This window comes from Psittacula echo (genome assembly GCF_963264785.1).
Source record: "Psittacula echo genome assembly, chromosome: 7".
NCBI lineage: Eukaryota > Metazoa > Chordata > Aves > Psittaciformes > Psittacidae > Psittacula > Psittacula echo.
Genome location: NC_137740.1, coordinates 46569525 through 46595350, shown reverse-complemented (window position 1 = coordinate 46595350; position 25826 = coordinate 46569525). Strand labels below are relative to the sequence as shown.

General features: G+C 42.7%; 1 protein-coding gene across 4 annotated transcripts; it reads right to left on the bottom strand.

The window, feature by feature from the left end:
* Window positions 1–434: 434 nt before the first annotated feature.
* SERPINE2 (serpin family E member 2) lies at window positions 435–24744 on the bottom strand. Of its 4 annotated transcripts, none has more exons than XM_080622392.1 (10): window positions 24681–24744; window positions 10740–11014; window positions 9422–9541; window positions 8053–8280; window positions 6787–6984; window positions 3597–3795; window positions 3351–3451; window positions 2244–2330; window positions 1615–1698; window positions 435–1109 (listed from the first exon to the last, which is right to left on the bottom strand). In XM_080622392.1, exons 2-10 carry the CDS (start codon window positions 10993–10995, stop codon window positions 1072–1074), a joined length of 1311 nt encoding a protein of 436 aa, XP_080478518.1. In that variant the 5' UTR covers window positions 10996–11014; window positions 24681–24744; the 3' UTR covers window positions 435–1071. The 4 variants fall into 4 exon arrangements, with proteins under 4 accessions (XP_080478518.1, XP_080478520.1, XP_080478519.1 ...); XM_080622394.1 differs by having other exon boundaries at window positions 9422–9538; XM_080622393.1 differs by lacking the exon at window positions 24681–24744 and adding an exon at window positions 16814–16863.
* Between the last annotated feature and the right edge of the window lie 1082 nt (window positions 24745–25826).

Below are 25826 nucleotides of genomic sequence, written 5' to 3'. Positions count from 1 at the left end.
GATTTACTGCTTATCTTTTGAAGGGTTTTGCACTCAGGAGAGTCCTATGAGGGGCTGAGGACATGCAAATGTGCATGCAACTTACATACAGCAAGCAGGAAGAAACACCCCAGAAGTGTACTGAGATTCCTCACACAGCAGTTTTAGCAGTAACTTGGGCGTAGCAAATAAGGCTTACTCTTGAGATACTGAACCTATGGATAACTCACCCACAGCAGAATACCTTTTCTGCTGAAGTCAATAAGCACCAGGCAGTAAAAATACCACAAAATAATCAAGCCCCCAAACACACACACACACAGCCCCAACACACACACACACACACAGAGTCTCAAACCCATCTTTCTTTCATCTTCTTTAGAAGAAAGTCTCAAACAAGTACTTCACAGGGCTCTGGACCTAAATGCCCAGCAGCACACCCATGATCCACAACATTGACAGTTCATAATGCAGTTTTATTTTTCCTTTGTACAAAAAACAAATATAAAATTTAAATCCAATAGAAAGTGTATACTAGCAATGACAAGTTTACATTACAATAAGACAGGACAATGCGATGTGTACTGAACACCACATTAGTTTTAAAACTCTCAGTGATACATGCACTATATAAAAATTGCTAGAACTTTTAATCTATTTCTACCAAGAATATCCAGGTACCAAGACACTCAAGAACCAGAAGTAATCTTGATAGGCAGTATCTACAAAATTAGACCTTTTCCACACACAAGAAGAAACCAACATTAATAGAAATGTTTATCATTCTTTGTTAAAATCCTCTCACAAAAGCCATACATAAAATTCTTAGTAGATACAGAAAAAGCTCAAAAGTTTGTTAGCATAGGTAACCATTCAGTAGTTTAGAGAATCTTTTAGACATTTTGAAGAGATACTGCAGTTTTCAATCTGTATTTTTCCCCCACAAAGCCACAACTACGTCGACTCCTGTTTCAAAACCTAGTCAGTGGTTAAAACTAGCTCTTGAGTGAAGTCAAAGAGTAGTGTACAAAATATTTAACAGAACACGGGTGTGTCACATGAATGTTTACTTCTTGAAGAAAGTCTTCACATTCAAGGTTTGTTTATTTGTCCCATAAACAAGATTGTACCTGAGGGATGAAATGAAAACAAGGATTACCACAGTCTGTAGACACAAACTTTTCCATGAAAGCATAAAGCCCACAGAGCACAGCTAACCCATCTCATCACAGTCTTGTCTAGCCTCCCTCAAGACTGTGAGCCCAGGGAAGCATATGTTTGGATAAGTGACCAGCTTGTATTTCTAGAGACACAGTTCTGTTGATGCTCTGTGGAGCCTTGGGATGAGGATTGCTGCCAGGAGCCTGCTCTTCCCCTGCTGCTGGCAGCTGCATCTTGTTCCCTACTAACTTGCACACATATCATCCAAATATCACTGCAAGAAGTAGGTGGGTTATTCAAACTAACTGGGACAACTCTGAGTTGTATTCTAAATAATCTAATATTAAAGGCATAAAAATACATTTGTAGGGCTTTTTAAAGCAATAGTAATTCAATAGCTTCAGACGTCTTTTGTCTCTATTGCATGCTGATATTCAACTTCTAAGCAAAATAGTACATACAAATAGTGCTTACCTGTAGGGTTATGCCGGATGAAAAATACAAACGGCCTGTCTACTATGAACCAGGGAGGGGATGACCTGGCTATTAAAATCGCAGCTTGAAAGGAAGATAAGATTTAAAGTTAGACAAAGCAAGTACCATAACACATTATATACTCTATCAAATTGAAGTTTCCTAGTGCATACTATAAGCTTGTACAGGTAAAGATAAATGCCTAAAACCTACCAACATGGACATGTAAACCACCAGGGGTCACATGGTATTCTCACAGGAACCATTCTAAAAAGACACATCACAAGACCCACAGAAAGCTGGAAGTCTTGGGTTGTCACCCAAAGGGTGTAGTAGCTTGGTCCTCTTCAGCATCTGGATTACCAGAACATTACACTGGTGGCCAAAGCATTAGCTATTAGGAGACACTTCTCTAGAAGTAAGCCTGTTTGTATTTCTTGGAGGATACCAGTGGTCTGAACAATACTGGCAAATTGGGATTTTTCTGAGAAATTACATAAAACACATCAACTGATCTGATGACAGAGCACATTCCTGCAGTGGTCTCAAAGTGGGCTATCTTTGCTTAGTGGTATAGCCTTCTCATACAGTTTTCCTCGAGTCTGACAGCTAACAATACAGATGCTTACTTGTTGCTGCAGAAGCTTTGGTTCCATCTTCACTAACTTCAATTTTTGTCTTTTGCAGAACATTAGATACATGAAGACCTTCTGTTCCTGAAAATCCCAAGGAGAACAGCACTTTCAGTAAAACCAACCGTAAGAGTCCTGAAGTAACTTCTAGCTATCAGCTATGCTGGCATAGCTCAGAATAATAAAAGCTGCTATAATCCTGCTGAAATTGCAAAGATGCAATAAAGAACAGTACTGGTAATATCTTTGGATACAGTTACTAAGCAATTACAAATAATAAGGAATAATCTAACCCATTTACTAGGTTTTCTTAGATCATGGTTTAAGTTAGAAGTGTTCACTTGCATTTTTAGTTTTAATTAAGCAAGTGACTGAAAAAAATATGCTATCTGAATTTAAGTTACACTCCCATTTATATCAGTGTCAGGACAAGAAAAAAAAGGCACTCAGACACCTTGCTTTCAATGAAACAGGATTTTGTTTTCAAATTACATCAGCACAAAGCAGGCTTTTCTGTTAGATCTCTCTATAAAAGCTAAATTTGGAATTTAATGGGAGCAGAGAACATAAATAAAATGACATTTTAAGAGTCATGAGTTCAAAAATGTCTACACTTCATTTACAGCTCTAGGTTGGTCCAGTCCCTTAAACTAGGAATGTAGTCCCTGGGCTTTCCTACAGCTCAAGTCATTGAAATTCAGGGAAAAGCTAAATACTGCAGTTGAAATATTTGTTACAGTCTAAGGTATGGCATTGTTAGAAGTCCTGCCATAGACTTTAGACAGTCCTTGAGACCCTCAGGTTGTAATACCAAATCTTAAGAAGCTGACCAACATGATTTACTGTTGTAATGCAGGACAAGGGGAAAAGACCCATTGCAGCATTCAATAGGAGCAAGCAGCCATGCTTGGCTGGCTACAAAACAGAACTTGCTCCAATGTCCTGATAACATTTATCCAAACCAGACAACTGCATTGTTAAAACAGACCCTTATTCAGTGCCAGAAACTATAAATAAGGACCACCATGGATAAAAAAACCCCATCAAACAAAACAAGAAACCCACCCACCACCACCCAAAAAAACCCAACCAACCCAAACTTACTTGTTATTTTTGCAAAGTTTGCCTTTGACTGGTCAAACATATCTGTAATACCAAGTGCTTTCAGAGGGTCCTTTAAGTCTGTTTCTGCTACTGCTGTAAATCTAGTTGGAACAAGCAAAAAAGAATGCATCAGTATTATGTAGGAAAGTTGTCTTAAAGACTGTTTCTCCTGTACCAGAAGAGATATATGTATATATGACCCCCAAAACACTTCATGAAGAAGAAAGGGATCATATGAGTACTCACTTAGGTAAAATAACCTGCACTCTTTTTGCTACCATGGTTGTCATCCAGCTTCCTATTGTTTTGGTGCTGATGTGGGGAATGATAGCAGAGAGTGGTGTTGTACTTTCAGTAGGCAAGGCAATCAACATGCTTATCATTTCACCATGATACGGCAGTTCAATGATATTGTACCACAGCTCATTCGGAGTACTTGTAGTGCCTGAAAAATTAAGGAAAGCTAATAAGCCATAATTCTTCCAGCCTTAAATCTCTACTTTACTTTAGACACCTACTGCTATGAGAGTCTGTTGGAAAGTTTTGCCCGCATCTTGAAACTGACTAAAAAGTCACTGACTGCCTGCTTTCCTGCTAGACAGTCCTTCAAAAGGGGTCATGGGCTCTGTACAGATGCTAGTTTGACAAAAAAACCCAGGATGACACCATGAAGCAAATACTCACTTGAGTTTGATAGGCATACTGTTTGCCAGACAAACCTCATCAGCCCAAAATGTCAAGCCAGTCATGCTAGAAATAAGCAGGTCTGTGAATCAGTTGGATTTTAGCTGTACCAGAACCAACTGAGCACTGAGAAACAAAAAACAGTAAAACCCAGCAGACTATGTTTCCAAACTTTGTCCTCCAAGAGTTATTGGAGGAGATTCTGTTTGAAGTAGTCTGTTGCATTTACTTCATATTCTTGCTTAATAAGGATCTCTTATAAGGATATCTAGAATATTGTGTGCAGTTCTGGTGTCCTCAACATAAAAAGGACATGGAACTGTTGGAACAAGTCCAGAGGAGGGCCACGAGGATGATCAGGGGACTGGAGCACCTTCCGTATGGAGACAGGCTGAGAAAGTTGGGGCTGTTCAGCCTGGAGAAGAGAAGGCTGCGTGGAGACCTCAGAGCAGTCTTCCAGTATCTGAAGGGGGCCTACAAGGATGCTGGGGATGGACTCTTCATCAGGGACTGTAGTGACAGGACAAGGGGTAACGGGTTCAAACTTAAACAGAGGAAGTTTAGATTGGATATAAGGAAGAAATTCTTTACTGTGAGGGTGGTGAGGCACTGGAATGGGTTGCCCAGGGAGGCTGTGAATGCTCCATCCTTGGCGGTGTTCAAGGCCAGGTTGGATGAGGCCTTGGGCGACATGGTTTAGTGTGGGGTGTCCCTGCCCATGGCAGGGGGGTTGGAACTAGATGATCTTAAGGTCCTTTCCAACCCTAACTATTCTATGATTCTTTAGGAAGCATGTTTAAGTCCTTCAAGGTAGTGGAGAGCAGCCGCTTTGAGGTCGTGCAGAAGGCCAATTAGATGAGAAGGAGTGAGGTAGCAATGCCTCTGAGTTACAGCAAGTGCCAGTAAGACTGTCTTTGAGGAGCCCTCTTCTTCCAAGTTCCCTTTGGTTACAGTCAAATTTTTGGCATGTGACTGGGAAGCAAAAGTTTCTTTTTATAGGAGTTTCAAGTGACAACTTGCCAGTTTAACTACACACAGGTTTCTGGGAAAGTTTTTGGATAGCAATAAGACCTTATTATCTTTCCCATTTCTTCATATAAGTTTGCACTTGTCAGCCCAAGCTGAAAATTGACATCTTCATTAGAAATTTAATCTCATTGCCAGGGCCATGTAACCTGCTTTGACTGAGCTCATATTGCCAGAAAACTGACAATACTGCACTCATTTTGCAGGAATTGTGTCAAGCTTGGCAGTCTGATTATTTCCTGAGGGCCTGACAGTGGCTCTCAGACTGGGGCCTACAGATCGAAACAGTGGCTAAGTCATCTACAGGACAGTGACAAAAAGGTAAACTATGCAACAGTGAGGTACGACTTTCCTTGCCTACTATGTGCTGCTATCATGACTACTGAGGCATATCAAAACAGAAGGGGAGTTCTTATTCACAGTCAACTGATAGAATTTAAGATGCTTAAGAAATTTAAATTTCTAAAGATCCATTTGCAAGCATAGATAAGACAGAAGTCCTGTGTTCAGATATCCAGAGATACTGCCAAGTTAGGACTCATTTTTGATTGGGTATTTCTCTTGCACCTTTCTAGCTTAAATAGATTTTCTAGCTTAACATAAACCAACATAAGGGATTTTTTCCACCAGCATCAGAATCAAAAGCCTTTAAGACTGCCTTGCTAAAGCTCATCTTTAGTTATGAACTTCTTTCAAACTCCAGAGATAAGTAGAATGCACTTCCCTACCTCACCCAACTCACACTTTCAGCAGTTACCCGAAAGTATTACATCACACCTGCTCTAAATACATGGATTTGGGACAAAGTTACAGCTGTTTAACACAAATACTGATATTAGTTGAGCACTACTGACACTAAAACTAGACATTTATAAGCATAGTGGGTCTTGGTTTTTTGATTTTTAGTAAACTGTATTCTCAGGCCTATTTTCTCAGACTGTATTTAACAGACATGGAAGAGAGTTCCAGGCAGCACTGCTCTGTTCTTGGAAGGACAAACCAGAAGTTTTTAATCAAGAGCTTCAATCTCACTTTGATAAAATCCCCATAGGGCTGCAACACTGAAGCTCTGAAGTACACTGCCAGTCACAAAGCTGCCTATGTCAGCTCTGAGAGTCTTTGATGAAAGTCTGGCTGAACCTGCTGAACTTCTTTTCACTTGTGACTCGATTTGAATTTGAGGAGCAGCTTCACACCTTGATGAGATATAGCCAACACACTAACTCTGTGCTCCTCTAGGTCCCACAGGACTGGGGACTGTGCAAGTCCCATTTCTTTATTATACAGTAAAATATAGATTGATTCTATGCCAGACAGATTGATTCTATTCTTTCATACACAGCCCATCACCAGATAAACCTCAGGGTTCTGGTTTTGTTGGCAGTTTTCCTTCATTCTCAGTTCTTATAAAAATAAGGATTTCTCCTTACTGCAAAGCTTAAGCAACATGCAAAGTTCTCAGTTTGGGTACTTCAGGTTTTCCTTTCTGACGGAAACAGGATAAGGCAAGCACTTTGACAGAGTACTGAACCTTAAGCAACTGTTAAATACCTTGTACAGCAAGCTCATTCATACCTCAGCTGCATGAGATACTTCTGTAATCCAGAGCCTCCTACATAAACTAGATTAAGCAATACTATTAACCACCACACATACAGCAAACTCTAGTTTCAGTTTCAAGGAAAAGAAAGCAAATTTTACAAATAGTGGTAGTTACTGAGCTCACCACAGCGGAAAATAGATAGTTGCGACAGCATAGGAACTTGGTAGGTCTTCCCATCAGCTCCATAAAATGGACGTTTCTTTGTATTTTCAGGTCGAAATCGTGATTTCCATAAGCCTTTGAAATACACAGCGTTTACTAGAACCAGTCTGGTCAAACTGCCATCAATATCATCTGGAGCTACAACCTGATCGATCATACCTATAAAGAAATGAAGGAAGCCTGAGTATTTGCTGTCATAACACTGTTCAACTGTTCATTAAGAACCTGAAGCACGTATTACTTTAGGCCTCTTGATCTGTGAGTGTGCCAACTCTGCATGGGGAAATACACCTGAGGGTCATAAAGCCAACAGTATTCTTTGTCATAAAGTAAACCTTTGGGATAATTAGCCAACCTATCTTGCTAGTTGATAGACTGTCACTATGACTAACAGGGCCTTACCCTTTCAAGCATGTGAACAGATCTAAGACTATGTTACAGTGGTAACAGTTTTAGCTGAAGCACATTCCCATTCACATACTGCTAGCAACATTGCTATGCAAAACTGGTTGACATGGTTAAGAAAGAATTTGACAGCCATATTTCACAAATACCACATCCAACATTACCACATTCCTCACATCCAGGAGGCGCTGGTTTTAACCAAGGTACACCAAGCATGTAGTTTGCCTAGACTATGAATATGTTGCAATACATGATTTCTGCCTTTAGCACATGTAAGCTTAACAACAAGATGCCAAGAGGCATGAACCATGAGGAGTTTTGTCAAGGCAGGGCTAAAGATCCTCCACTAAACATGATTCCCAAGAACATGGTCATACCTTGCAAGAGTTTAGGCCAGTAAGAACAAAAGATGAACTGCTCTACAGCTTTCCAACAGTCTGATTTACTGAGTCAAACGTTGAGTTTCTGGAAAGCATCTTTTATGTTTGAGAATGCATAGCTCCAAGATAATTGAGCTTGGATTTCTCAATAGTCATATAATGGCAGAGAACAGTAGAAGCTCCCCGATCCCACAGGCAGATGGGCATACAGACTATACACATCCCTTAAGTCCACCAGACAGGTACATCTGCTGTGGCTGTGAGACTGCAGATTCTTGGCCCATGAGCTCTAGAACATCACACTAATACCAGCATAAAGACAGTTTTCAGTTCCAAGGCAGAGCTTTTTCTACCTCCCCTCTCTTTCCTAGTATTTCCATCCAAATCTGATAGGTCTCAGACACCATCCTGCCATGAACAAAATGCACTCACCAATACTCACCCCTTGTTTCATTTTTCACCCATTGGTTGATGGAATCACATGCTGCACTTGGGTCCTCAAAGTCCACACTGTTGACACTGCACTGAAACACCTCTTTGTTCCTTGTAACAAAAGGCACTTCCATTTTAAAGCCATTCTTTGCAAACACTGCATTAGCAATTGTAACAATGTCTTTATTCTTTTTTGAGACTATGAGCCTGTTTATCTTCTTTAACGCTTTACCAACTCCTAGTTGGAAAGAACAGCAAGTTTAATTTAGAATAAGATGATGAACAAACAGTTACAGTATATGCAACTATTAATGACACGAAAAGTCAGACATCAAGTACTGGACTAGACAAGGAGACCAAAGCTGGCATTCTAAGAGGCCTTCCAAATACCCATGTCTGATCTCTCATCTGAAAGGCTACTGTTTCCCAGCAAAAACATGACCTTCACTGTGATGCTTGCTGCCCCTCTAGCTAGCAGTCTGTTCAAAATGCTACAGAAAGTGCTGGGGATAGTATTGAGGTTCAAGTCTTAAGTGTGGAGCTACTAACCATGCTCCTCCACAAAGTGGACTACTCCAAAGTGTACTTCTTATCATTTAAGCCCAGGTTACCTTCCAGTTCTGTGACAGTCAAGAGCTCACCTGCCACCAGCCTGCAGGTGTCCTTGAACCTCAGAGTGCAAAGCAAAAGTTGTTTTCTCACCATCTTTCCTTCCAATTTATTGGAGAATAAAGGAAGCTGTCAAGATTTCTATGGTAATGTTCAAGTCTTTGTTTCCTTAAAGACTAGGTGCTGGCCTAAATCAGCTATAAGCAGGAGTCAATCCCTTAATAGGAGCTTGCCTTTAAAGAAAAAGGAAAGCAGTAGGTTCCAGTGCTTACAGTCAAGATGCTTAGGAGCTGAAAGCAGCTTGTATCATCAAGTGTTTGCTAGCTCCTTCACTGTACATAAGAGAATGCATATGGCAGCACAGAAGAACTGCTATGTTCACCATACCCAGTTCTCCCTGTTATGTCTTATGAATCAGTGCTTGTCTACACAGGGAAGCTATTGCTAGGCAAGCAACTTCATGTTCAGCCATAATATTGAACAGGATTCTTGGGTGGCTGTTTTCACAGCAGTTATTAATGGGCTCCCTCTGCTTCCCAAAACAGTTTAGGAGGAAACACTTCCAGACTGCTTCCTTGTGTAGACAGACTTGATATTAGGGATATGAAGGGAATAAATTAGTTCAGAGTTATTCTAGTAGCTGCATGTAAGAAAAAGCCTCAGATGGCTTTGCTGTTTCATGTATTATGAATGCTTAAGCAGTATCATTTGTATGAATTTCTACATGTTCACTCTCCAGTATTATGGGTAAATTCTGTCGGAGAACATACCATAACAGAGGTTCTCAAACTGTATTCTGTGGACCACAGGTGGTCCACGGAGCACTTGCTGGTGGTCTGGGGAGAGCTGGTTGGTCTCATGATGCTGGCTCTCCTCTTTGCTTCCAGCTGCTAAATTGCATTAAAAGACAGCTAAAGATAAATTAAATACTTTCCAACTATTAACTTTCCAAAGAAGCAGTTGCTGTAGTTGCCAAAGACTGCAAGGCAATCATGAAAAAGAGCAAAGGAGATTTGTGCAGAGATAGGTAGCAATCCCAATAACAAATTCCTGTAATAAGGTACTGGCTACCTTCTAAGGAGTTTGAGAACCTCTGTGTCTCACAGCTAGGACTGGGAAGCCTGCAGCCCAAACAAAACTACTTGATATAATAATTCAGAATTTTTGCAAGGTTTTTATTTTGAGCATTCAGATGTTCCTGAAGTTGATTATCCTGTGAAGAGATTTCAATCTACAGCATTTAGATCTTAAGCTGACAAATCATTTTGCTGTATTTTAAAAACAGAACCAAAACAGCAAAGCAAATGAAGACAGAACAACATGTTATATGACAATGCCGCTCAAGACTTAAATGTGCACTTACCTTTTGGAGGGTTTCCTATTCCTGGAAGTAAGGCAGTATGCTGGCACTAAGATGTTAAGTCTTGCTGGCAAACACTCACAAAATACTCAGCATGCAAAGTAAAGCAGCAAGAACCTTCAGCCTACACCCTCTCAAGGGGCAGACATTGGCAGATTTATATAAACACAGATGCATGCAGTACCAGGCATGGAGGCAAGCAGAAACAGCTGTTGCAAGAAGAGAGCACTACAAGGACTACAGATTCAGGGAGACTGACAGCAGAAACACAAATGAACAAAGCTGAAGAGCATCAGACCGAAACTATCAACTGAATGGTTAGAGTTTGCCCTGCTTTCCATGTGGTGATAAGAAGTATTCTCTTGTCCTGGTATTTATGAGTGGCACACTAAAGGCTGTTTAGTACAGCCTGCAATGAGGTACTGAAGCCTTCCTGCATACTGCTGGCACTGGACTTCCATTCACACTGTTCCGGAAAATCAATTTAGCAAGTATGAAGGCAGTTCTAGCCAGGGCCCTGGAGTCATTAACAAAGTTCCTTATAAGCCAGTTCAAGTATATGTACATGTCCATACTCAAATTATCAATTAACTTCAAGCATGTCCAGTTTGTGCTTTGGTAAACAGTTAACTGGTGCATGATGCTATCTACCACACTTCAAAAGCCACCTCAAAAGAACACGAGGACTCTGACAAACCACAGCCAAAATCACCTTAGGAATCACTGACCATTTACACTGTATCTCATCATAGTCGTCAGCTGCTTCTTTGTCTTGCCATCAGCACCCAGCTGCAACACCCCCAGGACTGATGCAATCCCATGAGGAGAAACAACAACATTGTCCTGAGGCTTAGCTTTCACTATCTGGTTGAAGACCTGGATTCCAACATCAGAGCTAAGCTCCTCCAGAGGATAAAAACTGAACTGGGAACATACAGATGTTAAAGTCCCAAGAGCAAAGAGAAGCGGGAAGTGCCAGTTCATGATTTCTGGATGGAGATACCTGCAAGAGAACACGAGGGGAAAAGTTAAATCAGCTTTCACAAGTACAGGGATTGGACTAGATGATCTTTTGAGGTCCCTTCCAATCTCTAGCATGCTGTGATACAGCATTTTCATTTTCAGCTTAAATTCTTATTTACCTGAAGAGCAGGCAAGTCTTGCACATGCTCTGGGAATCACCCCTATGTTTTACTGCTAGCAGTATTTTAGGTCTAGGGGTTTTCAAAAACAGAAGATAACCATAAAATAACCAGATATCAACGAGTGACCATACAACAGAACAAAAGCCACCAAGCTGGGATACTACCTTTCACCACACACAAGTTCCATTAGTTTTGTCTTTCAGTTAAATGGAGTCTTAGCATTCTATTTAAGCTGCCCTTTAGGATAAATTAGTGCTAAAAAGCCTGATGGTCCTTACCCACAAATGTGAGGCACAGTACATTTTACAGATCATTTTCCGCAGAGAAGAGAAGCATGTATACATATGCAAAGAGACCTTCTGTTTGGGTTTACATCTGCCTAGAATAATAACAGTTGGCTACGTAACTAGCATTTTCCACAATAGGAATATAGAGAAAAACTTTTTAGGATATTAAAATGCAAGGTTAAGTTTGGATTTTAGCCTGTGCTTTTCCATTTAAAAAATTCAGCATCTAATGAGTACAGAAGGAATTTCACATTCAAAATGGGCCAATCTTCATCTGCAGATTAGCACCTAACAGAATGCAGTTTCGTTACACCCATGACCTCCTAGGAAAGGAGGCACAAGCAGCAACAGTTTGTTCAGGACTTCTCAGCAACTGATTAGAGAGAACCAAGCCCAAATCTTAAACACTGAGTACTGTTACTATTAGGCTGTATTTCCTCCTCATGAAAGTTTATTCAATCCACTTTTTGTTAGGGCAAACAGGTACCTGTAGGAATAGTTATGCAATAATCTATTTCATCAAATTAGGTACGCTGCTCACCTTTGAGAGGTTTGATCACAACATTTTTGTTTTAAGACATTTCAGTTGCAGTTCTAGAGTCCTGGCTTCCATTTTCAGCCCAACAAGAAGTCTGGTTCCCACTGTGCTCCAAGAGCACAGTTAGGCATTAGTCTCAAACACACTGAGGGGCTAGCTAGTTCCCTTGCTCACCAAAGGCTAAATGAGGCTGCGAAAAGCATACAACCAATTAAAACAACATGTGTGACCACATGCAAAACCCAAAAATAGGAGTGTCTTCCCCTTGCACCCTCTGCTCAGCCCTGCACACTTGCTCTTCTGGCTCCCACTCCTCCAAGCTGGCAGTCACAGCACCGAGGCAGGGAAGGTGTTTTGCCCTGGGTGCTCCACATCCAGCTCCCACTCCCACGGAAGGGCGTATGGCACCAGGGAGCTCTGCGCCACTGCACAACCCACCTACGCCGCGAGCTCAAGCCATGCTGCAGCACCCCATTGCCAGAAACCAGCTGGTGTTTGTACAGATTCCTTTAACCATCTTTTAATAGCATGTACTTTCACTGTTCTAACGCACTTGGAAGTAACAAATACAGCACTTCCACTTTCTTCTACTCCATTTCAGAGCATAGGCTCAGCTTCGGCAATGTTTGCCACTGCAGCACAGAAAAATCAAGTGCTGAATATAAAGTGACACAAGAGGCAAGACATCTTTCTCCCCCAACCCAAGTGTTAGTATTGCTGTGACCAGAGGAACTTGAACTGATTTCAGTTATGCAAGTGAAAATGCTGTCCTACAAGGCAGGTTAACAGCTCACCCACTAATTAAGTCTTTCCCATCAACCTGCTAATCTGCCAAGCAGTTTTGGAGTAACTAAACTCACTCCACAATTCCTTCCAAAGAAGCTCCACACCAGCCATCAGCTGGCATTACGCAAGCTCAGTCTGAAAACTAGACTGGATTTGGCTGGCTGCAGCTGAGACCTCCAGGACTGAAAACCCAAACACCATGTGATGTTTGGGTATAACCCTGAAGAGAGTGATAGAAGTCACTTCCTAGATTTGCCCTGCACCCCACACTATTGGTTACAGTAGGAAGCAGTCATGGGAGGACCAGCAGCCTGACAGTGAAAGTGAACTTGTACTATTTCTAGTAAAATGTTACAGAATATTCTTTAAGGAGTGTTCTTTGATAGTAGCACAAACCACCAGGGATATCTAGTTTTATTCTTAGGGGGAAAGGCTCCCATCTTTCCCCAACTCTACTCTGATGGCAATGCTTCCTTGCAGGAGGCAAGTGTGGCTTGCCACTCCAAGAAAAGCTGTTTAAGGGCTTTCTTTGGCAGCCATCTCCTCTCCCTACCCAGAGATCCAAGGACCTGTTTAAACAAGTTATTAACCCCAATATTAATTTGACTTTTACGTTTACTTAGTATCCTGGAAAAAAAAAAAAAAAAATCTACAAACCCTCCCCCCCCCCCCCCCAACTGCTGGAGATTCTTAGTATTTACAAGCAGAGCAAGCAAACAGTTAACATTGGTGCAATACATCCCGTCCCACGTAGTGATGGAGACCAGGGACAGTGACAGGCAACTGCAATCCCAGAGCACACAATTTGAGCTGTAATTTGCAAACCCTGCTTTTGACTGAGGCAGCTCCACCTGTTCCAGACAGCAAACCAGAAGAAACTGGGCTATTTCAAGTGCATCTACCCTTGACGCATTACATGGCCAGAAGTATATTGTGAGGGCAAGGACAGGAGTTACACTTGTATGAAACCAAATAAAACACTTTTTCATTGTCATTTATGTACTGCACCTGCCCAAGCCTAATTGAAGTCAGACATTCCTCTTCTTTGCCTTTACCACAATATATTGCAAGTCCCAAGTTTTGCACTTCACTGGTGACAGCCCCTGCCAGACTCAGGGTGAGACAGCTACCAATAACCTTGCATTTTCCCCATGAAATGAGTGAAGCCTTGTCAAAACCACCCAACTGTGCTCCCAAGGCCACTGCTGCAGGGTTTTGGGTTTGCTTTTTTTGTTTCAGGCCAGCACTATTACCTCCTGCACCTAGCTTCCTGAGAGGTCTCCACACTGGCCCAACCTCTCCCTCCTACTATGCCATTAGGAAGGCTGGTCTCCATTTTGGAGTACGATCTCTAGCAGATGCCTGCTCAGTAAGTGAAAAAGTTTTACTCTTGTGCTCAGAGCACTGTACAACTGCTATTCAACATTAGTCAGAGCAGCCACTTCTTGGCCCTGCTATGCCCACTGGATAGCTTGACCAGCTAACTGAGGAGCGAATTTAATCTTTGAGCTGAAGTGGCATTCATGTTATTAATGCTTCTGGCATGGATTTCAGTATATTCAACCTCTATGCAGCTCAGTAACAAGACATGCATTTTTGCATATCCTGAAAGAAACAGCTTAAGTACAGTGCAAGGAGAAAAAAAAATCCAAAAGGATGTAGGATGTGTAGGATGGAAAACAGCTGACCTGCTATACAGAATACCAACAAGCTTTCAACAAGCTTTCATAATGCTGAAGCTAAAAACTTAGAGATAGTTAAATTTGAATCTAATGCTTCAGAAAGCATAACAAAAATAAAAGCTAGGCACTTCTTTGCCAATGACCTTTATATTTTTATAAGCTAACTGAGAAGGATGAAGGTATATAGGCAAACTCATTTACATAAGCGTGGGCTTTTGAAAGCTGATGGACTAAAAATCCCTCTTCAAGGTAGGCTGCCCACTTAAGATTGTGAACTTACAGGAAGGACATCTCACAACTTAAAACTTCTAAATGGACAATAGAAACACTGTCACTGACCCAGAGAAATGCAGCTAGAGAATAACAAGTGACAAAACCCCCAAGTGCAATTTGTTAGGCAAATCCAGTTCTTAACCCTAAAGTTTCTGAGCAAAACAGATGCGGCATGCACCCAGCTGTATGAGGGATGCCTTGCCCATTGCAAGCATAAAAAAACTCCATTACTCCCCCTGCTTCACTGAACAGCACCATTCCAAGTCCTGTACACCATGCTAAATTAGTAGTTACTACCTATACCTAACTGCAGAGCCTAGTTTAAGAAGCAGAAAAAGTCCTGTCAGGTACAGAGCTCTGGGGAAGGTAGGAGGGAAACACCATAGTGTGTCCTATTTACACTGGTAGCTTTGTGTTGTTTCATGACAGACGATGAAATGTCTTCAGGCTACCAATCTCCAGATGACCTCAGCCTCTAGCAAGTGTTGCAAACACCAACCTTCACACATACTAGGCAGTGTACTCAATTCTCACTAGGCTCAGCTATTCACATCACCCACATGATGCATAGTTCAAGTTTTTGGCTGAAGCTATCATGGAACTGTTTATGTCAACAAAGGGGACACAAAGCTTTCAGCCTGCAGTTATAGAATGCTTGCTACAAAAGCAAAGTTACATTAATACAGACCGTTTGATCTAGGTCTAGAAAGGCATTTGGTGGAGCAGGGAGAAGTTACATCCCCAGCCCCAGGCATAAAAAGCAGCTGAGCAGGGAGATTCTCTTACAGGAAAGCACTAGCTTCGGAAGGACTCAATTTTGAGAGAGCCAGACCAAGCTGCTGCCCTCTTCTCAAGAGTTAGAGAAAGAAGTTTGGTTCAAGATCAGAGTCAAAACTCATGACCTGAGAAAAAATACCCAGGTTTAAAGTGTGAGTTGGAGAAAAGACCTGTTCTAAGGAACCTGAAGAACACTTTGAAGTTAATTGAGGAAGAAAGTGACCTGTACATAGGTTTTTAACTATTTGTACCAACTGCACTAAGTACTGTAAATATCCCATGAGACACCTCTATATGTTTTATTTGAAGCCCAACTTCAACAGCTGCATGATGTCTTCAACAGTTTCTTTGAAGATACATGAAGCATAGGGAAGTTTAGATATAGCTATACACAAAAGTGAAGTCTGCTAACGAAAACGGCAGCAAGCACATCTAAACAGAGTAAAACCAAAAAGCAGAGTCTTGCAGCATTGCTGGTCTTGCTGTATTGAGCCCAAAACACCCAAAGCCCTTGAGCCCACATGACAGGCACTGGGCAGCCTTTGTGCCCAGAGAAACATGGCCTGGAACAAACAATGGGGGACTTCTCCAAGTTTGAAATGTTGATATTTCCTTGTCAGTGCCATCTGTGCTACTAATTTAAAAGTCTTATTGCAACTGACATGTGAGCTCAAAGAAAGCAGCTTCACTTCAGGCATTTAACTAACTCTTTCCAGCAGGACTGAATAAATACTCAACCAAACTTGTTAGCAGTCATTTATGGAGCTGGCTGAGCACACTGCAATTGTTTCTCCAAAGCAATGAGACCACTCTGGTTGCGATAGGAAGGTCACATGCTGGGTCTTGTTTTTGAGATGATGATGCACACTTGGCGGCATATTAAAATGCTCAAGCCTCTTGGTAGGCTTCTCTTCTCCCCTCACAGGTGTTCACAACTCCCCTTTTGCCTAAGCTGCTTATATCCTAAAGCCTCCAGTTTCAGTTTTCCTACCATGCTGCTTGGCCTCTGCTACATCTGAACATGCTTTCAGGTTCAGAGCAGCAGGACCCACGATCTGAATGCAACCAAGTTCAGAAGTGGTTTCTTCTACAACAGAAATAAGAGATGTTTCTTCTTCCTCCAGGTTTTCTGTTATGTCCCGAATGTTGGCTCTTCCCTTTTAACAACTCTTTCCAGTGCTTCCCACTTTAAAGTAAGGAAAAAACATCCAGACATCCCCATAGATACAAAAAAATAAAAGCCACATTCTATTAACATGTCAGGTCACATTAAAAGTATCTAACACAACAAAACAGACTTTTATTACTCAATACCTGGAAGGTTTAGTACATGCAGAGCATTACGAAGAAAGGATGATTGCTAGCTTTTCAACAGCTCAGTACTTACATTGCTCAGAAAAGGAGTAAGTTACTGTCAACATGAGATAAACAACTTGCACACAGAGATAAGCTGGAAGGTTATATAAAAACATTTTGTATCTTAAGATACTGGTCTGACTTCAGGCAATACAGCCAATGCTGCACACAAATGCAAGAAGCGTGGTACTGGTTCCGCACTTTCCTCTCTCTATTTTAATTCTCTCTCTGCTATTTCTAATTCTCTCAGTTCATTAGTGCATTTGTGTTTGTTTCAAGATGGACCATCTCCATCTGGAACACCTCGTTTTCAGCTGTGTCCAACCAGCCTCCCTTGCCAAGGGGGAATTTCCCAGCAGAGCATTAGCTTCAAAAACTGGCTGGCCCCAATAGGAACCATCTCTTTATCCAAGTGCAGCTCCCACATGAGCCAATGGAGTTTAGTGCTTCTTTATGAAGAGTCCTGACCACTGGGAGTTTCCATTTAGCATGAAGGAGAGACAGACAAGCTGCATTTAAAGCTTTCTGTAGCCTCACAACTAGTGTCTCCAGTTCATAAGCCAGACCAATTCTCTCACGTATCTTCTGCAGTATTAGATGGTGGTTCATTGCAGTTCACTTTGTGAAACAAAATTGGTCTCTGACATTGACCAGAGACAGCTTTTGATTTCACCACTTAGTTATAACTATACTACGAGTTTCAAGAAGGCACTTGCATATCATTTCCTTTTACTTCCATCTCTCATTTATACAGAAAGACAACTTTAGCTCTGCTTCATGACAGAAACAAGTACACAGTTTGCTGGTATCACAGAGCAGGGGGCACAGAGAATTCTGTGACTTTATAGTTCCACTACCATTTTCAAGTTTTATTTGTGTTCTTTCATTATGGTAAGCTCAACAACTATTGTTAAAGTTTCTATGCGTTACTTACTCCTGTATTTAAAGCAGATTTTCCACAATCTTCTCTAAGATCTATTATCAAGTCTTACAGTATCAGAAGATTAAAGAGAATAATGTTTTTAATTTACTGGTGTCCCTTTAATAAAGAAATGGTTTTGTTGATCTTAAGTTCTTTATGCAATGTGGTTACTTTAACATAATGAAGAAACAGCATGGGACAGTCAGCCCATCATGACTAACGCTGCAGAACAAGTTTCTCAAAAAGATGCAACACAGTAGTGTTTCACAACATGGCAGTCAGGCTATACCCTGTTGCTCTGGATTCACCTCAGTAGAGGGAATGATGGTTCAATAATTAAAGCGTTTGCCTAAAACAGAGCAGCAGGTCCACAGGCCAGACTCCCATTTCAAGATTTTGTGGAAAAGCCTCATGGAACCACAATTCCCACATTTATTGCACATTACAATACTCACTATGCAAGTACAGGCTCATTAAGAGCCAAAGGCAAACCTACAGGATTGCCAGCTCTTATTAGTAAGGTACAGGGTATTAACTCTTTGGTAATGGTACACATTTACAGAGTAGCAGCACAAGGTGCTGGACTAACAATGGCTGGTGTCTTATCAGGTACCTCACCACCACCACCTTTACATCAACCCCAACTTCTGCTATAGTATTTGACCTTCTTTCCTTCCTTAAAGGATAGCGAAGGGAAATCCAATAACCTTATTCATTTCTACATGTTGCAGAACTCTTCTGATAGCAGGACTCGCCCCTCTACACCCCTGCAAAGCAAACTGCAACTTGCTACTTCCCTCCCCAGGTAAATTTTAGTCTGCAGGCCAGCAACACATGCCCCATCTCCTGCACATACCAGGCTGAAAGAGTAGAAAAAGCCTTGTAGAGATGGCTCCATGGCCACTTTGAGATTGCATGCAGAGCTGTGCTTGGAGCAGACTGAATGTTGTGAACTTCCAAGTACACATCCTTCTTCAGAAGGGTTACGATACTAATATCTGAAACACTCAGACATGGAAAACCATCAAGTGAAGAAAAAAAAGAATCATTGCAAAAAAGTAATCAAAGCTGAAGACATAGAAGATTCCTCAAACTGATAGTGAAAAGTTCAGCAGAGCTTAGACAAGGCATGCAACTTGCTGTAGAGTGGAAGACAGACAATTGCCTCCAGATTCTACACCTTTTAGGTTTAGTTTACTCTAGAGGTACTTGTATTTCCTATTAAAAACACCCTATGAAGCTCTGTTCCCATCATTCCACACTCTACGGTTCAGTCTGCATTTACAGCACAACTGAAAACAGGGGTGTCTATGTAGCAATAATATTTTTATACTCCTGGGAAACTAAGGGATGGCAGGATGCACCAGCCACATGCATGCTTTGATGAGGGATGCCAAACTCCAGGCTCTCAGTCTTCCAAGCGGCCTTTGAGAAACTCCACCTGAAATTGTTTTACTTATTCTTCCTCCTACAAAAGGTAAGGCTTTTGTAATACCAGTGTTGGCAGTTCTATAAAGTTATACAGTTGTATTTGATACACTCGTTCCTCCATAGAATTAAATTGGAATAACTCCCATGTTCTCTGATCATAATAAGAATTTGTAGTTACTCAAGCTCACTGATCCAAGATCTGAAACTTACAAGCTATGTAAGTCAGTTAACTTACAAGTATCTAAGGAATACTACCAGCTGACAAAATACTTGATTAGAGCAGTGTTCTTGATCCTTCCATCTACTTCACTTGTGGTTGGAGATCTGCACAGTGATAGGTGACTAGCCTTTCATTTATTAATCACACTGTACAACACTAATAATCAATCGCTTCTTATCTGCAAGTAAGTCTAGAAATGCCATTCTAGTTTATATAACAAACGTAACACTTGAAGTGTGATGTAGCCAAGGATTAAAGTTATTAACATTTAAGATGAAAAAAGCATATTGATTTTCTGTCTCCAGGACAGCATCACCATAACAGACTTAAGCTCACAGAACCATTAGATACTAGTATTCTAGTGGCTTTTTCTCAACCGTTTCAGAACTAGCCCAAAAGTTACCCAAAAGGATAAGGATATTTACATTTTTCTTTATAGCACACAGACATTTACGTATATCCATCTTCCCCCTACCCAGCCAACCCCAAAAGCATTAGAAATCACAGATGCTTTCAAGGATCCAGGAACCACAGTCAGTAAGAACACAGGAATGAAGCACTGTGCTGGGAAACCTAACTGTATACTCAGATAGATATCTTCTCAATCATTTGCAAGAAGACTTATATTATCCAGTTAATAAGAGAATTAGCAGCTTGTTACAAGACCTGTACTTAAGAAAACATGCACTTTTCATTAATCTGACCTCATTTACAATTAATCTCACTGGTTTTACTACAGGTTTCTGGAAAAGCAGGACATAAATTTCCATAGAAAAAAGGGACAACTGAGTATGAACTGTGCACAAGAATCCTGCAAGAGCAGGTCATGACCTGATATATTAAGCCATCTGATTCAGTTCAGATTGAAAGTTTGCAGGCTGCATTGGCTGAGAAGCCACTGCACAGTCCATCACTTTCCATAATGCAGATGACGAACCTCAGCAGAGGAAGTAAGCAATTAGCTGGGAAAGCAGCCTCTTAAGCTGAGTTGCCAGAGCAGCTGGAGGCCTCAAGCTTCCTTCACTGCTGAGAAAGCTACATGAACTACTCCTTATGGAGGAGGAAGATATATAGCATAATGAAGACATACAGCTACCAAATCCACCAACCTCTAAGATTTCCCATATCACTTAAGGATGTAAAGTAAGACGATAACAGAATGAAAGAGAAAAAGCTAGACGTATATTCAGTTCTTCTCTTGTTTTTTTACCTGCAACCTATCCGAGCCAAGGACAGAGACACCCTTTCTGGAGACATCCAAACCCCACCTGGACATGTTCCTGTGTAACCTGCTCTAAGGGACTGTTTCGGCAGGCAGGCTGGACCAGACGATCTCCAGAGGTCCCTTCCAACCCTTACAATTCTGTGATTAACAAGTGTATGTTATGGTCTGTTGACAACTAACATTTCTCACAAGCAAACAGGTTTTACCCGCATGCTGAGGCCACTACATATACAGTCTTGAGTAGGGGTCTTCAGTTCAGAACTTGCCGGTAATCAGTCTTGATGCCTTCCATAATTGCTGTCATACTCCAAGATGCTAAAAAGAACTTCAGGCCACTGTTTCTAAAGCCCAAGAAGAGAACAGGAGGCTTCCTGAAGCACATGGTTTACATCACATTGCCAAGTATGGTCAGGAAGACTGAGATTCCCACCATCGGAAGATCAATTCACAGATGAATACACTTTCATACTTAAACTGCTTCGCAGCATATTTAACAGACCTCAGCAACAGACACCTTCTGATTTCAGCCTAGAAATATAAGCAGAAGCATCTTTCTGGCTGTTAAAGGTGAACACCAGACCACAGGCAAGATATAGTAGCTGCCAAGACTCATGTGTTTCCACAGACGCTGCTTAAGAAGAGGTACTAAAAGATAAATAAAGCATTTCAGTTAGCTTTCAAGCGTATTTCAAGGCCATGACAAACAACTCAAGTATGGCTCATACTAGCATTGCCACTGAATTCTCCCTTTTCCTGTCCATGATCACTGTCTCCAACTTCAGCAGTTGTTTGACACAACAGACCTCTGTGTTTGCAGAAGTATTCATGTAGTTGAATAATGAACTTTATTCTAGTACCAAGGACAAGACAGGCAAAAGCAGGGCACAGGAAAGCTTTTTTCCATAAAATGCCAGCCTAAACAGCTGTGTAGCTACAGCTGTAGGATGCTACCACCTTTATTTGTGTCTCTTTCTTGTCTCCTCCAACCCCATCATTTTAACCATCACAGATGAGACACACCTGAACATATACATGGTTGCACATATTTAGCTCTCATTCTCATACACAAGCTATACACTTAGGTAAAAAAAAAAAAAAAAAAAAAAAAGCACCTTTTTATATTTTCATAGTTCTTTAGTTTACACTGTTAGTCTCTAAATTCACATGTAGGTGATTGGCTACGTGTGCTCCAAAGCTAAGAAGAGGAGATTCCTTATCTCACTTTGCTTATTCAAAAGTTGTTTATGGTTAGTATAGGTGCACTGAATTACATGGTACTCACAGGCTAGTACTTTGCTGTAAATCATGATTTCTAAGTTATGTCACAGGAAATTGGGAAGATGCCCGGAGGCATGCAAAGATGACTGCACCCAGCAACACTTCATGATTAGTGATGATTAATCCATCTTTTCCCTGTCTTCCCATGTATAAAACCTTTGACCCTAAAGAACAGTAGAATCCAGTTAACACACCAACTAACTGGAAGTGCTTTGATGATTACACTGGATTTCCCCCCAGTTAATATTACAAAAGCATGCTCTCTCATGCATGCTTGTGATTAAGCAATCCAAGCAGTCCAGAAAACCCTAACTCTAGCTTCCAAGAAAAACTGAGAGCCTCAGCTTTTTCAAGTATGAGCACCACAGTTGCCTAGCAAGAATCAAAAGCCTCAAATAGCTGCATGAGCCAGGTAGATACTGAACCCACCACCAGTCTCTAGCCAGAGCTCCCCCTGAACAAAGCGTTCCCTTACTGTACATGCACATAATTTATACATGTCCCCATTTAAATTCCTAGCAATAAGGTGAGGTGGTTATTTTTATATATTTATATGCATGCACACACTCTTCAATCTAGTCTAAAAATGCCTAGTGCAGGCTAACTGGGCTCACTGCTTGACATTTTCCTGCCTAACAGTATGCGGTTACAAAGCTTTAGAAGTGGAACACATTTCTGGCTGTGCAATTTAGAGACCCACACTAAAAGTCTCTGCATGCCACTAAGACATGCTATTCTCTTGGTTGTCAATGACAACACCAAACAGAAGCTTCAACACTCATGTATACACCTTGAGACAAAATCCACTGCAGATTTCTTTGTTTTCTTTTTTGTACTAACATGAGTTTGTATCACCTCCCACATAAGGTACATAGAGCTATATACAGACAGTTGTCTACAGTGAGGGCCACATCACCATCCAAAGCAGAGGTTTTATAACATCCTGATGTCTAGGTAGCAGATGCAAGGGTAATATCCGCACAAGCAGCTTTTCAGCATCTTAAGAGATCTGACGAAGTTTGCTGACAGATTGTCTGACATGCAACTTGTCCATAATTGTAAGGAAGCTGTGGACTAGCATTCATTACTCCAAGTTCACTCCTGTGCCAAACAGCTGCTATTCTCACAGGTATAATCACACCCCATAAAACACTAAGATTCCAAGCTAGCACATCTTGTACATATTGGATTCAGCCTACTTAATCATTCTGCCTTTTCATTTGTGTTGGTCTTCACCTCACATGCTTTAAGGACTTATCCGATCACTTCTCAGGCACTCAGCTGCTTTTTACTTTGCTCATGGATTTCTGCAGCTTCTCCCGTTTTTCAAAGCTGCATGACAGTAGCTTACAGCTAGATATGTTTTGTGAATAGTCCCTACAAAACCACATTTCTAATGAATTCCTGTGGAGAGCAGGGTGTAAGACTTACTAAATGCTCACATAAGAGAAAGTGAAAGGAGAGGTCATTTTTCAATGCAGTAAAAAAAAAAAAAAAAAAAAAAAAAAATAAAATCAGTCTACCGGGTTTCTCTTTCAGGAAGTTGCCTAAGAATGCAATTAAAACCACAAAGCCAAACCACGTTTTGGAATATTCTGCAGGCATGAGGAAGGGGGACAGAAGTAAATCACACTAATCACACTGAGGCCTCTACTGCTGCAGCAGATATGCCCAAATTTGAAGGGAAATCTGACATCTTAACAGCTATTTGCTAGCACAATGGTATCTCCAAAGGACTTATTTCTTTGTGAAGATCCTCCTGTGTTGCACAACATTAAGCCAAGGTACTGAGCACCATTTTTACCAGAAGACAAAAGACTCTCTCCTGAAGTGAGATACTTTGCATTTCCCAGTCCTCCCAGAACTCATTACATGAAGCATACTACCGCATTATTAGAGAGCCAAGATAAAGAGTTTTAGCTAACCAGTTCTCTGCCTCCACACACAATTTCACGTTATCAGCATTATCCAAATCCTGTTTCAATAATAGAATATATACACCTTTCCCTCCCTGAACGGCTATGGAGGTGAACACTTCTATTTCTCCATCACCCGATATGCAAAGAAAATCTCGGTTACTGACTGAATTAGGAATTCCTGGTGGGTTTTTTAGTACATGGAAAGCAAGCTCTCCCTCACAGAGGACAGGAGACACCAGCGAAGTGAGCAACTTCCAGTTTTCAAGCTTTTACGATGAAGCCGATGCTCGGGAAGTGCCACCTCTCGCATCTGTGACCGGGGAGCGGGCTCCCACGCTGGCGCAGGGATGCAGCGCCAGGTTCACCACATGGAGCCTACGGCAGAGGGGCGCAAGTGCTCCCGCCCGGAGCCGGGCCGGCCCTGGCAAAGCGCAAGGCTGCCAGCCTGGAAACTCGCCTCTTGAGGGGGGAAAAGCCTCCTTGCTTCCGAAACAGCAGGGAAAAGCAGCAGCTCCCCACGCCAGCGGCACCCGCTCACGCCACAGCGCCACGCACCCGGCGCTGGGAAACTTGTGGGAGCAGGTAACAGGCGAAGCACACTGAAGAGCCCGCGGTCACCCTGGATAACGCGGCCGGGTCGACCGCTAACGGCCAGCAGCCTCCTGGTTGTCAACAGGGAAACTTTGCTGTGTGCCCCCTGCCCCGCGGAGCCCGCGCAACGCCCGGTATCCTTTCTTCACCGGGCGCCGAACGGCTGCTCCGGGCCCTCCGGCCCCCCTCTCCTCCCGCCTGCAGCAACAAGGCCCACGGGCCGGCCGGCCCTGACTCACCTCCGTGCCCCACAGCCTGGTCCCGCCGCGGCACCGCTGCACTGCACCGCGCCGCTCGGCCGGAGCGCGGCGGCGCCCGGCGTTTATAGGGCCCGCGGCCCGCCCCGCCCCGCCCGCTCGCCCGCCCGCCCGCCCCTCCGCCGAGCCCCGCGGCGGCCCGCCTCGGGGCAGAGCTGCCCGCGGCCGCCGCAGCATTGCGGGGAGACGGAGAGAGCAGCGGCGGGAAGCTCTAGGCCGACCCCGTCTGAGGGGGGTAGCCCGGCCTTCCCGCGGGGTGCCAGGCTGCAAGCGGACGGCGCGGCGGCAACCCCATGCCGCCTGTGGCCCTGTAGGGCCCATCGTGATGGGCACGGCGGGCTGCGATCCCTCGCCCCACGCCTGCCACCTCGCCTGTGCCCCTGCCCTAGTCCCCCCAGCGTGTCTCCCGGGCGACACCGGCTGCTCTTCCCTATCTTCTGTGGCATAGGGAGGGGAGAAGGGGAAGTGGAGACAGATGGGGTGGGCACAGGGGAAGCCTCAGCCTGGCAGGACAGCTGATGGAGGAGGGATAGTGAGGGAATGGATCACTAAGGCCAAGGGTTGCAACGGCCACCGACACCATGAGGCCCCTTCGTGGCAGTGGTGTGGGAGATTGAAGGATTTTGACTGAAGGGGCACCTCCTCTTACCACCTTGCATGTTCCCCATGGCTGGGACTGCTACACCCATGTCTTCTAGCAGCAAGGGTGAGGAAACGTGCCAGTGGCCTAGGACCTTGATCCCTCATATGATGCTGGGGCTTTACTCTTCACAAACTATGTAAGGGAGGCTGCGAGGGAGGCAAGCTGCCACACCAGTGTAACAGCATGGGCACAGTCACGGCAGCATGACAGGACAGAAGTGTAATCCTGGAAAAACACATGTGAATGTTAACACTGACTGACAGCCCCCGACTCCTTAGCTGACGAAGCGCAAGAGGGAATTTCCACTATTCATACCAAAACAGTGCTGCTGACAAGCCCAGAGAAGCAAGCAGTGTGTTGGTCCGGCAGAGGACAACACAGCAGTGTTGCTAAGTCATCCTTTCCTGTTTTCCAAATTATTTCTCATGTGTGGCACAGACCAGCTTTGAAGGAACAGGACAAATACGCAATAAACCACGTTTCTC

Excerpts from the sequence above, each read along its gene's own strand:
- SERPINE2 (XM_080622392.1), bottom strand. The coding sequence starts at position 10,995 with ATGAACTGGCACTTCCCGCTTCTCTTTGCTCTTGGGACTTTAACATCT. Across the intron at positions 1,699-2,243 it reads CAAAGCTTCTGCAGCAACAA|CTGCGATTTTAATAGCCAGG; the intron begins GTAAGCATCTGT and ends CTTCCTTTCAAG. Across the intron at positions 1,110-1,614 it reads CATCCGGCATAACCCTACAG|GTACAATCTTGTTTATGGGA; the intron begins GTAAGCACTATT and ends TTCATCCCTCAG.